This window comes from Oncorhynchus masou, chromosome 2 (assembly GCF_036934945.1).
Source record: "Oncorhynchus masou masou isolate Uvic2021 chromosome 2, UVic_Omas_1.1, whole genome shotgun sequence".
Classification (NCBI taxonomy): Eukaryota; Metazoa; Chordata; class Actinopteri; order Salmoniformes; family Salmonidae; genus Oncorhynchus; species Oncorhynchus masou.
Window position 1 is genome coordinate 19,066,312 of NC_088213.1, and position 14,815 is coordinate 19,081,126.

Sequence of the window (14,815 nt, forward strand, 5' to 3'; positions counted from 1 at the left end):
GTACCAGCAAGTGAACATTTGCATCCCTGTTCATTCAAGCCCTCAGTGAGATAACTGACTCACTGCTCTATAGTAGTGACCAGCAGCCCACTGTACTGCACTGCTAGACCCAACAAACACACACAATGTTGAAAGAATATGTTGATACAGACATCAACAATGTTGACATATACACACACAATGTTGACAGACTATGTTGACACGCACATCCACAATGTTGACACACACACACACACACACACACACACACACACACACACACACACACACACACACACACAATATATGGATCACATCCCAGTCTTTCTCCCTCTCAGACATCTGTCATTGAGAATCACAAACAACTTGGCTCATAATGATGACTGATTGTTGTTTAAACATAGTGCCCTGTATGAGTGGATGGAAGATGGATCCTGAAGACTCACTTGATTCCAGGCACTTCACAGGATTTGGGCCGTGATGAGAGGGATTGAACCTATAATAGAGAAACAATCAGGTGATTATAAACTGATCAATAGCAAAAAGAGTGATGGAATCTCAAAATGACTAATCTAACTACTGAAATATTTAGTCAACAGTCTAAGTGTTATGTTACTAGAACATGAGGCAGAATGATGTGTATTGGAAGCATGTCTTCATTAGTACTGATTGAAACGCTATTTAGCGCACACCGCTAACTAAGCTAGCCATTTCACATCCGTTACACAGACGCGGTCCTTGTTTGTTTCTTGTCCGTTGTTTATTAACTGTTAACTCCCCGTGTTTATTAACTGTTGACTCCCCTTGTTTATTAACTGTTTATTAACGGTTGACTCCCCTTGTTTATTAACTGTTACCCCCTTGTTTATTAACGGTTGACTCCCCTTGTTTATTAACGGTTGACTCCCCTTGTTTATTAACTGTTTATTAACGGTTGACTCCCCTTGTTTATTAACGGTTGACTCCCCTTGTTTATTAACGGTTGACTCCCCTTGTTTATTAACGGTTGACTCCCCTTGTTTATTAACTGTTGACTCCCCTTGTTTATTAACGGTTGACTCCCCTTGTTTATTAACTGTTGACTCCCCTTGTTTATTAACTGTTGACTCCCCTTGTTTATTGACTGTTTATTAACTGTTGACTCCCCTTGTTTATTGACTGTTTATTAACTGTTGACTCCCCTTGTTTATTAACTGTTTATTAACTGTTGACTCCCCTTGTTTATTAACTGTTGACTCCCCTTGTTTATTAACTGTTTATTAACTGTTAACTCCCCTTGTTTATTAACTGTTGACTCCCCTTGTTTATTAACTGTTTATTAACTGTTGACTCCCCTTGTTTATTAACTGTTGACTCCCCTTGTTTATTAACTGTTGACTCCCCTTGTTTATTGACTGTTTATTAACTGTTGACTCCCCTTGTTTATTGACTGTTTATTAACTGTTGACTCCCCTTGTTTATTAACTGTTTATTAACTGTTGACTCCCCTTGTTTATTAACTGTTGACTCCCCTTGTTTATTAACTGTTTATTAACTGTTAACTCCCCTTGTTTATTAACTCCCCCCCCCCCCTTAAATGATTTAGATGCACTATTGTAAAGTGGCTGTTCCACTGGATGTCATAAGGTGAATTCACCAATTTGTAAGTCGCTCTGGATAAGAGCGTCTGCCAAATGACTTAAATGTAAATATAAATGTACTGCAGCTTTTCCCATCAGCATGATCTCATCCCAAAAGGCTTCCATGTCTGTCATTATGTCATAATCACCCCCCCCCCCACACACACCTTCTTGGCCTCCCACAGTTGCTTGGGCAGGGGCTTGCTGACACCCATCAGACCCTCCTCATTAGACAGGGATGGGAAGGAGAACACTGGAGAAAGGAGGAGGGGGAGAAAGAGAGATTAGAGATAATCAACTCCTCACACAGATCTCTAGTTATTCACACCTACTGAAAGATCAAAGGACTGCAGATCAATCGAGACTAGAGGTTATCAAGTGTTCGGACACAATGGGTTCTTCATTTACATACTACCGTGCTCCACACTCTCATGCTCTGCGTGCATTCTCCGACCACGTTCTCTTGAGTACGTTCTTGTGAGGGCGAGTACGGAGAATGCACAACACATTACATTTGATAAGCACTAGCACTCCCCTACTGTATTACCTCACGCTCCACCTCCCCCTACTGTATTACCTCACGCTGCACCTCCCCCTACTGTATTACCTCACGCTGCACCTCCCCCTACTGTGTTACCTCACGCTGCACCTCCCCCTACTGTATTACCTCACGCTGCACCTCCCCCTACTGTATTACCTCACGCTGCACCTCCCCCTACTGTATTACCTCACGCTGCACCTCCCCCTACTGTATTACCTCACTCTGCACCTCCCCCTACTGTATTACCTCACGCTGCACCTCCCCCTACTGTATTACCTCACGCTGCACCTCCCCCTACTGTATTACCTCACGCTGCACCTCCCCTACTGTATTACCTCACGCTGCACCTCCCCCTACTGTATTACCTCACTCTGCACCTCCCCCTACTGTATTACCTCACGCTGCACCTCCCCCTACTGTATTACCTCACGCTGCACCTCCCCCTACTGTATTACCTCACGCTGCACCTCCCCCTACTGTATTACCTCACGCTGCACCTCCCCCTACTGTATTACCTCACGCTGCACCTCCCCCTACTGTATTACCTCACGCTGCACCTGCACCCCCTACTGTATTACCTCACGCTGCACCTCCCCTACTGTATTACCTCACGCTGCACCTCCCCCTACTGTATTACCTCACGCTGCACCTCCCCCTACTGTATTACCTCACGCTGCACCTCCCCCTACTGTATTACCTCACGCTGCACCTCCCCCTACTGTATTACCTCACGCTGCACCTCCCCCTACTGTATTACCTCACGCTGCACCTCCCCCTACTGTATTACCTCACGCTGCACCTCCCCCTACTGTATTACCTCACGCACCTGCACCTCCCCCCCTACTGTATTACCTCACGCTGCACCTCCCCCTACTGTATTACCTCACGCTGCACCTCCCCCTACTGTATTACCTCACGCCCACTGTATTACCTCACGCTGCCCTCCCCCTACTGTATTACCTCACTCTGCACCTCCCCCTACTGTATTACCTCACGCTGCACCTCCCCCTACTGTATTACCTCACGCTGCACCTCCCCATTCACTGAACCTTCTTCCAAGATATACACAAAGCAAATGTTTTTCCTCCTAATTATCAGCTAGGATTGTGAATCGTAATAATCTAGTTAGACAGCTAGTTAAACAGGCAAAAATGACCTAAATTCTTCATGGGTAGCTAGCTAACAATTCTTTGTGACTATGTGACTAGCTAACAGTACTAGTAATAAGCCCTATTGACTTATTATGGGCTTGCGAGCTACGGTACTTAGGCAGGTAAACATGCCAGAATTAACACAGCATGTATTTTTTAACATATCAAAGTTAAATATTGTCGTCAGGCAACATATGAGATGTGAATAGGCAACATTTAATTCTGAAGTCGGAGTGTATTTTCTCTCGCTTCAGCTCAAATAATGGCCAACATTCATTTCAAGAAATGTTGCATCATTTTTTACGTGGTTGCATCATTTTTCTTTGAAGCTTGCATCGATGCATACTTCAAAATATGTACAAATAGAGTATGCATTTGAGAAGTGCCCTCCATGCGCCATTTCGCCTACTTTGATTTGGACGCATACTCCGACCCTCCCGTGCACGGAGCACGATACCATGCATTTTGAGACACACAATGACTCAGGGGATCTGCATGCAGGATGCCTAGGCAGTGTGTTTGTCCATTCAGGTATTGGGTAGTAAAGGTCAACGATGCTGTGAATGAAGCACGTCTTGTACGCTGACACATCTGTACATATACCAGGCAGCAACACATCCAGTGGCAAGCACCGTCACACACACATTATGGCCAGAGATCTAGGGGTGTGGGAGCTAGGGGGCAGCAGAAGCCTCTTCTACACTTGTGTTGGGAGAGATGGAATCAGGGATGAGGAAGAGGGGGGAGGAGGTTCAACTCACCATCTCCAGAGCCGTCCACCTCCGCCTCGTTCACACTGGCTGCACTCCGGCCCCCGCAGGCGAGAGAGAGGGAGAGAGATCAGATAAAGGAGAGGAGAGAGAGAGCAAGAGAAAGGAGGGGGAGAGAGGGAAGGGGTGAAGAAAGTAGAGGAACATTAGACAATCACATACTTTCACCAGCTGCTCAGATCCGGCCCACTGTGTTCACGTCACTGACAAAATAATCAACCCTTTGGACATTAGCAGCAGGCAATTTACCTTCAACATGAATATATTACCACTTCTTAAAACACAGTAGCTGGGTTTAACATTGGAATCATGTTATATAATACGACTCCCCAATGGCACCCTATCCCCTATGTAGTGCACTACCTTTGATCAAAGCCCATAAGGCTTAGATTAAAACGAGTGCACTATGTAGGGAATATGGTGCCATTCAGGACAAAGAATCACATTATACAGTCTTCTTATTATTGTCCAACATTTCAGGAGGTTGGTGGCACCTTAATTGTGGAGGACGGGCTTGTGGCAATGACTGGAGCGGAATCAGTGGAATGGTATTAAATACATCCAACACATGGTTTCCAGGTGTTTGGTGCCATTCCATTTGCTCCATTCTGACCATTACTATGAGCCGTTTTCCCTTCAGCAGCCTCCTGTGTCCAACATCAATTCCGGTTGTCTTTTCTAAAAAGCTATAGACTCACTGGGGTCAAATAAATAAAGTATATAGAGTACTATGTACTGTAGTACGGTAACAACCTGCTGATTTAAGTTAGAAAAGGTGAACCCCTAGAATGTGTGTTGTGATCTTAGTCCTGGGAAAGAGGGGGATGGCGGGAGAGGGAGGGGGATGGCGGGAGAGGGAGGGGGATGGCGGGAGAGGGAGGGGGATGGCGGGAGAGGGAGGGGGATGGCGGGAGAGGGAGGGGGATGGCGGGAGAGAGCGGAAGAAAGAGGGTAAAAAAAGAATTATTGGCTAAGTGACCACAGTCCCAGTGAGAATAAAGAGAGGACCATTGTTTTTCCCTCGCCACAAAGATCAGTTCCCACTGAGAACAGAACCTCTCTTTTTCCTCACTCACTCTCACTCACTCTCTCACTTTCTCCCGCTCTCCTCACAGACTGCAGGCTGGCTGCCAGGCGTCCAATCCTCCCCTCTTTCTGTTAACTTCTCTTTTTTTCCTAGTTCACTCTGCCTCTCCCTCTTCTAACCCTTCTGCCATATTCTCTCTCAAAGCCACTAATAACTGTCTCTTTCCCTCTGCCTTCTTGTTCTCTTTACTTTCCTGCATTCTCTCTTCCTCTTTTCCTCCCATCGTCCTCCCCCATTCTTTCCCTCTTCTTCTGTCCTTTTGTCTCCCTCTTCCCCTTTCTCAAGAACCTGGACCACGTTCAGTAGACAAACGTTGTGGACCGTTTCAGATAGCAATGTCATGAATAGAGCAGTTAACGTGATTCCTTGTTCACATCAGAGGCATGTTTGTTCTACATGGCATATTTCTATTCGAACGGTCCACGACTTTATGCCCAGCTCTCCACTCAGCCAACCGGCATGGAGAGAAGACAATGGGCGGGAGTCCAACGTCGCCTTAATTTCCTCTCAAATGTGACCAGTCACAGAGACCTCTTGGAGAGATGCCACGGAGTGAAACGAGACCACTGGGACAAAAAATGTCTGTCTGCCGTCCCCACTCTTACTGTGGGACAGGATCACTGTAGTAAGGATTTGAGCTCAAGGCTTGTACTGATAGCACAACATAATTAAATATACCAGAAGAAGACAATGAGATGTTGGTTTGGGATCAGTTCTAAGGTGCACAACTCCCGTCCTTTAAGCCCATAGTCCAGGTTTTTCCCCTTCTGATTGGATGGCTAGTTCACAAATACGTGTTCCCAGGTCTAAACCAATCAGTGATTTAAAGCAGCATACCCTCTGCATCCACTGCAGACTGGAGTTGTGCCCTTGTCGTGGGTTGTGTTCATTAGGGCACAACATAGCAAAATGTTTGCAACAAGAAAATATTGAGTGTTTCTTACAAAACCCAGTTAGTCTTTCCTTATTTCAGTCCATGTTTGGTGCCGAATGAACGCAACTACTGAACGTTCCCATGCATAGCCCTGACTCACGTCTGTCTGCCTGCCGGGATGGATGTTGGGATTGGTAATCAGACACTTGCTTACCACCTCTCAGAGTCTCACTGTAACCCTCCTGTAGCCCTCTGGGCCTGATAGGACACTGTACGCTGCAACGTACCACCCTTCACTCACCTGCAGGGGCAGCAGTGAGCCGCTACGGTTTGCACCAGTAGTTCCCAAGTATTTGCATTTTACCATTTACCACACTATTTTTTGTCAGGCGCTGTTATCCAGAGCGACTTAGAGTCAGTGCATTTAGTGCAGTGACCCTCCCTCCTAAAGGCTTTTGGGGTTTAGTCGTGATCTTCTAGGTCATCGAAATACGTTTTTAAATGATTTATTTTTTTAAAGCCGCAGCCCATTCTTAAGCCTCAACCCCATGGGAATACTAGCGACATATGGCTATGACTGCCTGCAACCCAGAAGTGTATCTCAACCAACTCCGGTATTAGACAAACACTGCTCTAGTACTACAGAAAGGCATGTCTCTACTCGCTCTGTAGTCAGTTACACTCCATCTGTCCTACGCTCTCTGCTGTGTCTTCACATGGCATGGACACACAAACGTAGGCCTATGCATCTTCACACACACACACACACACGCACACGCACACACACAGTCATGATATCCCTTCACAACAAATGGTGTCCCATACACTCCTCCTCCTTATTTATTTGGGCAACAAAGCTACAACTTTTAATTTGTCTCCATACTCCAGTATTTTGGATTTGAGATCAAATGTTTTATGAGACGACAGTACAGAATGTCACCTTTTATTTGAGGGTATTTTCATACATATCTGTTTTACTGTTTGGAAATAAAAAGCACTTAATATGCATCTAGTCCCCTCATTTCAACATGTCATACATATTTGGACTAGGGTTGGGCGGTATCCAGATTTTCATGGAGTCCTACCGGCCTACTCTAATCCCTGGAGTTACAATATTACCGGTTTAGAACACGAGGGGGCTCCCCAAAAAAATGGGCATGTATCACCAGAATGCTAACAAAATTAGCACACTTAATAGCAAATTTCCACAGAAGCTGCTTGCTAAATATGCTAATGAGCAAACGGAAAAAAAACAAATTGCAAAGACAGGCAATCCAGCTCATAAAGTTAAACATAAATAGGTAGGAGCTACCGAATGTCATGTCATTTTTGGTGAGTTTGGACATTTACAAGTAAAGGTGAACGATACATTGTGCAAATGAGCAACGTTTTGACATCATGCTTGTCTGAAGGAAGAGCAGTACTCGCTCTGGAGCAGCATGTGTACACGCTGTGTCTGTGTGGAGTCTGGAGTCGCTAGGGCAATGGGCCTACCTGCTCTGTTCTGAGAAAAGGGGTGAGGAGCATACAGGCCAAGAACAGAGAGGACAAAAAAACGCAAGGAAATCAAGCACTGGCAGCTGTAACTCATCCAAAGGGCTTTACCTTCTCAAACACAGCAGAAAGCAAACACTATATGATGTCCAGTGACCTTATTAATTAAGCCATTTTGCTTAGATAGAGCGACCCCCTAAGTTTAACTTTTAAGTTAATGCAGAATGCAGCGTTTTTCACAAAGGAAAAAAATGATAATTTGCATAAGAAATCTTGCTGCCAGATCTAAAATGTTTCTTGTAATTTCTGCTCGGCATCAGACAAATTTTGTGCTTCAGTTGCTCTTCTCCACTCGGATGAGAATTCACGAACGGGCATTCTATCAGCAGACAGCACTCTGATGTGGAGCTACTGTTCTCCATCATTCTATCAGCAGACAGCGCTCTGACTGATGTGTAGCTACTGTTTTCCATCATTCTATCAGCAGACAGCGCTCTGACTGATGTGTAGCTACTGTTCTCCATCATTCTATCAGCAGACAGCACTCTGACTGATGTGTAGCTACTGTTCTCCATCATTCTATCAGCAGACAGCGCTCTGACTGATGTGTAGCTACTGTTCTCCATCATTCTATCAGCAGACAGCGCTCTGACTGATGTGGAGCTACTGTTCTCCATCATTCTATCAGCAGACAGCGCTCTGACTGATGTGTAGCTACTGTTCTCCATCATTCTATCAGCAGACAGCGCTCTGACTGATGTGTAGCTACTGTTCTCCATCATTCTATCAGCAGACAGCGCTCTGACTGATGTGTAGCTACTGTTCTCCATCATTCTATCAGCAGACAGCGCTCTGACTGATGTGTAGCTACTGTTCTCCATCATTCTATCAGCAGACAGCGCTTCTCCTCCATCATTCTATCAGCAGACAGCGCTCTGACTGATGTGTAGCTACTGTTCTCCATCATTCTATCAGCAGACAGCGCTCTGACTGATGTGTAGCTACTGTTCTCCATCATTCTATCAGCAGCAGCGCACTGATGTGTAGCTACTGTTCTCCATCATTCTATCAGCAGACAGCGCTGACTGATGTGGAGCTACTCATTCTTCTCCTGATGTGTAGCATTTCTCCATCATTCTATCAGCAGACAGCGCTCTGACTGATGTGTAGCTACTGTTCTCCATCATTCTATCAGCAGACAGCGCTCTGACTGATGTGTTCTCCATCATTCTATCAGCAGACAGCGCTCTGACTGATGTGGAGCTACTGTTCTCCATCATTCTATCAGCAGACAGCGCTCTGACTGATGTGTAGCTACTGTTCTCCATCATTCTATCAGCAGACAGCGCACTGATGTGTAGCTACTGTTCTCCATCATTCTATCAGCAGACAGCGCTCTGACTGATGTGGAGCTACTGTTCTCCATCATTCTATCAGCAGACAGCGCTCTGACTGATGTGGAGCTACTGTTCTCCATCATTCTATCAGCAGACAGCGCTCTGACTGATGTGTAGCTACTGTTCTCCATCATTCTATCAGCAGACAGCGCTGACTGCTACTGTTCTCCATCATTCTGATCAGCAGGCAGCTACTGATGTGGAGCTACTGTTCTCCATCATTCTATCAGCAGACAGCGCTCTGACTGATGTGTAGCTACTGTTCTCCATCATTCTATCAGCAGACAGCGCTCTGACTGATGTGGAGCTACTGTTCTCCATCATTCTATCAGCAGACAGCGCTTTGACTGATGTGTAGCTACTGTTCTCCATCATTCTATCAGCAGACAGCGCTCTGACTGATGTGGAGCTACTGTTCTCCATCATTCTATCAGCAGACAGCGCTCTGACTGATGTGGAGCTACTGTTCTCCATCATTCTATCAGCAGACAGCGCTTTGACTGATGTGTAGCTACTGTTCTCCATCATTCTATCAGCAGACAGCGCTCTGACTGATGTGTAGCTACTGTTCTCCATCATTCTATCAGCAGACAGCGCTCTGACTGATGTGTAGCTACTGTTCTCCATCATTCTATCAGCAGGCAGCGCTCTGACTGATGTGTAGCTACTGTTCTCCGGTACTTCTCTTGGTATAGCCAGCCTACTTTTCTCCAGGAAAAGTAAAGGTTAACTTTAAGCAAAACATTTCTATGATAAACATGAATAACATGGCCATGCATAGTTAAAAAATAAAAAATATTGTAAGTTAATTTACTCATGTCGCTGCCAGCCAAAAAGTGTTGCACGTCTGTTGTCATCTGATGAAAATGAAGCTATTTTCTGCTGAATGTGTAGCACTGATGTATTTTCCGTGAAGGAAAACTACAGTTGCACATCCCTGATCACTCTTTTGAAGTTAAAAAAATACTTGCCTTTCAATATAAAACACCACCCCTGTCAATACACAGCTGGACTCACCTGCCAATATCCTGTTTAAACTTGTTGGCTAAACAAATAGAGTGGTAATCCATTCTAGGAGCCTATCCAAGTCTCTCTCTCCAACATTAAGACATCACTCACTGATAATGCATTAACACAACACATTCCACTGTCTGTCACTCTTAACAGAGAGGGGTAAGGGGAGGAATGGATGGAAGGGAGAACATTTTAAATACACACACAGACGAGAGAGGAATGGAGGGAGAGATGGAGGGATAGAGGGGAGAGATGATAGAAAGACAACAGAAGGAGAGAGAGAATGGAAAGAAAAGAGAGAGGAAAGAGGAATGGAGGGAGAGAGGAATGGAGGGAGAGATGGAGGGATAGAGAGGGGAGATATGATAGAAAGACAACATAAGGAGAGAGAGAGAATGGAAAGAAAAGAGACATAGGAAAGTGAGGGTGGGTAAAGAGAAAGAAGAGAGGATGAGATAGAATAAGTAGCGATGTGAAGGTAAAGGGGAAAAACTAAAGATCCAGACACAGAGGAAAGAGGAATGGAGGAAAGGAAGACAGGAGTGAAAGAGAGGAGTCTCTACAGGCCCAGGACTGTTCCAACCAACCAGACAAACTCTTCTCTCACCACTTAGATATTTTAATAAGGCACACTGACAGTGTAGACAGGAAATCATTTCATATCTTTCTACAATGTCTGTAAGGTCTCAATTTTTTTTTATAAACCTTAGATGTTGTAGAAAGATTTTAAATTATTTCCTGCCTACACCATCTGTTCACATTGATTACAATTAATGTTATTGCGCAACCTCTCCTCAAGAACCTCCAACCAGTTCCACATATCTGATACATTCCATAACTTGCACAATGCGCATAGAAAGTGGATAAGCGTCACGATGATAAAAGGTAAACTGGAGACATGGTATCGACACGGCAGCACTAGTAGAATAGTGTAGAAGCCATTGGTAACTGTAAACCATTTTACCAGTCTAGCTAATCATCGTGGCTAACTGTGGGGTGAAAACAATTCCCTTATTTAGTGTTAAATAGCCAATCTCTTTGGGCTCTGTTCAGAAGAAGTGCACTGTGTAGGGAATAGGGTGTTTGTTTGCGCATGTGCAGATGCAAAGTGTGTGTGTAGATGCGATGTGTATGCATGCGTGTGTGTGCAGATAGCTGTATGTGTGCAGATGCTGTGTGTGTGTGTTCTCACCGTTGCGCTGGGGGGGCCCTCTGCCCATCTGTTGGTTCATGCCAAAGGGGTCCTGGGGGTTCATGGCACTCGTATGAAGAGCCGAGTCCGAGTTGGTTCTGTGGAGGAGGAGAGAGAGAGAGGAGGGGATGGAGGAGAGAGAGAGGAGGGGATGGAGGAGGAGAGAGGGAGGAGGAGGAGAGAGAGAGGAGGGGATGGAGAAGAGTGTTAATTTTCTCCCCAATGTCGTGGTATCCAATTTGTAGTTACATCGTTTTGTCCCACCAATATGGACACGAGAGAGGTGAAGGTCGAGAGCCATGTGTCCCCCGAAACACAACCCAACCAAACCGCACTGCTTCTTGACACAATGCCCACTTAACTCAGAAGCCAGCCGCACCAATGTGTCAGAGGAAACACCGTACACCTGGTGACCGTGTCAGAGCACACTTTGCCTGGCCCGCCACAGGAGTCGCTAGTGCAAGATGGGACAAGGACAACCCTGCCGGCCAAACCCTCCCCTAACCTGGAAGACGCTGGGCCAATTGTGCGCCGCCCCATGGGTCTCCCGGTCGCGACAGAGCCTGGGTTTTAACCCAGAATCTCTAGTGGCACAGCTAGCACTGTGATGCAGTACCTTAGACCACTGAGACACTCGGGATGCAGGGTGTTAATATTCTGAGCCAGTGGTGGACAGAGGATGAGGACGCCTCGCGGCTAGGTCAGAGAGTCATTCAGTGGTGGGCAGAGGATGAGGACGCCTCACGGCTAGGTCAGAGAGTCATTCAGTGGTGGGCAGAGGATGAGGACGCCTCACGGCTAGGTCAGAGAGTCATTCAGTGGTGGGCAGAGGATGAGGACGCCTCGCGGCTAGGTCAGAGAGTCATTCAGTGGTGGGCAGAGGATGAGGACGCCTCACGGCTAGGTCAGAGAGTCATTCAGTGGTGGGCAGAGGATGAGGACGCCTCACAGCTAGGTCAGAGAGTCATTCAGTGGTGGACAGAGGATGAGGACGCCTCACGGCTAGGTCAGAGAGTCATTCAGTGGTGGACAGAGGATGAGGACGCCTCACGGCTAGGTCAGAGAGCCATTCAGTGGTGGACAGAGGATGAGGACGCCTCACGGCTTGGTCAGAGTCATTCAGTGGTGGACAGAGGATGAGGACGCCTCACGGCTAGGTCAGAGAGTCATTCAGTGGTGGGCAGAGGATGAGGACGCCTCGCGGCTAGGTCAGAGAGTCATTCAGTGGTGGGCAGAGGATGAGGACGCCTCGCGGCTAGGTCAGAGAGTCATTCAGTGGTGGGCAGAGGATGAGGACGCCTCACGGCAAGGTCAGAGAGTCATTCAGTGGTGGGTCCAAAGTCTGCTCTGCCTACACACTTATACTTTGACACACACATTCTCAAACGTACACCCCCCCCCCTCTCAGACGCATGCACACACACACACACACACACCTCTTTCACTGGCTCCAGCTAAGGGCTTTCTCAAGTGCTCTTCATTAAGCTCCAGTAGCTGTGTTCATGCTTCACTATCCCTCTGAGGACAAATCTCTCCCTCCCTCTTTCTTTCTTCCCATCCTCCAATCTCTCTTCCCCTTGAGGATGCATCTCTCACACTCTCCTTCTCAAGATGGACACCCTCTTTCACAGTGGTTATAATGTCTCTCTGTGCAGTCCCTAAACTTGCTGAGACCGTACCATGTTCATTAGGGCACACCGTAGCAAAGTGCTCTGCAATGGAAAACAAGAACAAGTGATTCTTATTGGACAAGTACAGGTAGATTGTAGCTCCCCGTTTCTGAACTTTTTCCTCCCACTGAACACACCCTAGAGCTCAGTATGGTTCCTAACAGAGAGTCAATTCATTCATTAATAGCATATCATCAATAACAATTGACATAACATTGGTGATTAAACAACATGTAATTTATATGCAAATAAACATTGTAACATTTGCAATTAGCATCGTAACACCAGCATCACATCAGGAAACAGACAGATGGTCCAAAGAAAGACCAAACGATGAATGTAAATAAACTAAATAGTAGTGAATAAATCCACTGTGAGTCAGGAGGCACAGTGTTAGGTAGCGATGGGTGGCAGCAGCAGCGACAGGGTAGGTGGCGACAGCCTTACCCACCCAGTCACACGGTCCTACAGCTGGGTTAGTGACAATGACAGAAGAAAAAGACTGATTAGTGTTCCTAGTATAGCGAGGTAGAAGGACAGAGAGGTAGAGGGAGGGAGTGAAAGCGAACAGACACAGTAGTCTGTCTTGTGCTCCAACTCCGTGTCTCAAAGCTTTGCTAGAGAGACAGATGAACAGATATCTAAAAAAAATTTAAAAAGAGTTAAACAAGAGGGTGATTGAGGAGAGGAAGAGGGCATACAAAAGATAGAGCAAGAGAGGGCATGAGAGAGCATGAGATATTGTAATAGAGAGGAGAGAGAGCAAGAGAGCGGGAGGGTGGTGAGAGAGTAAGTGAGAATGAGAGGAAGGATTGGGCAGTCTACAACAGAGAGAGGAGAGACAGAGCAGTCCGGCAGAGTGGTTGGTCCGTGTGAGAGAGAAAGCAAGAGAGGAGGCTGAAGAGTTCAAAGGTCACCTGTTGAGCTGTGATATTAATCTAAATCCTGGTCGTTTCTCCTCGGCCCACGGCTGCTGCTCCCTTGGGAGAGGAAAAGAGAGAGAAACATCACGCTCGTTTCGTAGTTTACTTGAGCTCAGAAAAGGTCTGGAACTGAGAGAGTGGGGGGAAAGAGAGAGAGAGAATAGGTTGGAAATTCTAAGGTGAGGAGGGAAATCTGGATGAGGGGGCTGGATACAGATCTACTAAAGTGGACTGACTACAGGTCTGGAAACAGATCTACTAAAGTGGACTGACTACAGGTCTGGAAACAGGTCTACTAAAGTGGACTGACTACAGGTCTGGAAACAGATCTACTAAAGTGGACTGACTACAGGTCTGGATACAGATCTACTAAAGTGGACTGACTACAGGTCTGGAAACAGGTCTATTAAAGTGGACTGACTACAGGTCTGGAAACATGTCTACTAAAGTGGACTGACTACAGGTCTGGAAACATGTCTATTAAAGTGGACTGACTACAGGTCTGGAAACAGATCTACTAAAGTCTGACTACAGGTCTGGAAACAGTCAACTAAAGGACTGACTACAGGTCTGGAAACAGGTCTGTGAAACAGGTCTGGAAACAGGTCTACTAAAGTGGACTGACTACAGGTCTGGAAACAGGTCAACTAAAGTGGACTGACTACAGGTCTGGAAACAGGTCTACTAAAGTGGACTGACTACAGGTCTGGAAACAGGTCAACTAAAGTGGACTGACTACAGGTCTGGAAACAGATCTACTAAAGTGGACTGACTACAGGTCTGGAAACAGGTCTACTAAAGTGGGCTGACTACAGGTCTGGAAACAGGTCAACTAAAGTGGACTGACTACAGGTCTGGAAACAGATCTACTAAAGTGGACTGACTACAGGTCTGGAAACAGGTCTACTAAAGTGGACTGACTACAGGTCTGGAAACAGGTCTACTAAAGTGGACTGACTACAGGTCTGGAAACAGGTCTACTAAAGTGGACTGACTACAGGTCTGGAAACAGGTCTACTAAAGTGGACTGACTACAGGTCTGGAAACAGGTCTGACTAAAAACAGGTCTACTAAAGGACTGACTACAGGTCTGGAAACAGGTCT

General features: G+C 46.2%; 1 protein-coding gene across 1 annotated transcript in view; it reads right to left on the reverse strand.

Moving 5' to 3' along the window:
- Positions 1-14,815, reverse strand: part of crtc3 (CREB regulated transcription coactivator 3) — a 91,267-nt gene that overhangs the window by 22,588 nt on the left and 53,864 nt on the right. Inside the window, exons 6-10 of the mRNA XM_064989683.1 lie at positions 13,706-13,764; positions 11,119-11,216; positions 4,052-4,090; positions 1,766-1,851; positions 426-475 (exon numbers count right to left, since the gene is read on the reverse strand). Of these exons, the coding sequence (XP_064845755.1) occupies positions 426-475; positions 1,766-1,851; positions 4,052-4,090; positions 11,119-11,216; positions 13,706-13,764 (332 nt within the window). The remainder of the gene's footprint in view (positions 1-425; positions 476-1,765; positions 1,852-4,051; positions 4,091-11,118; positions 11,217-13,705; positions 13,765-14,815) is intronic.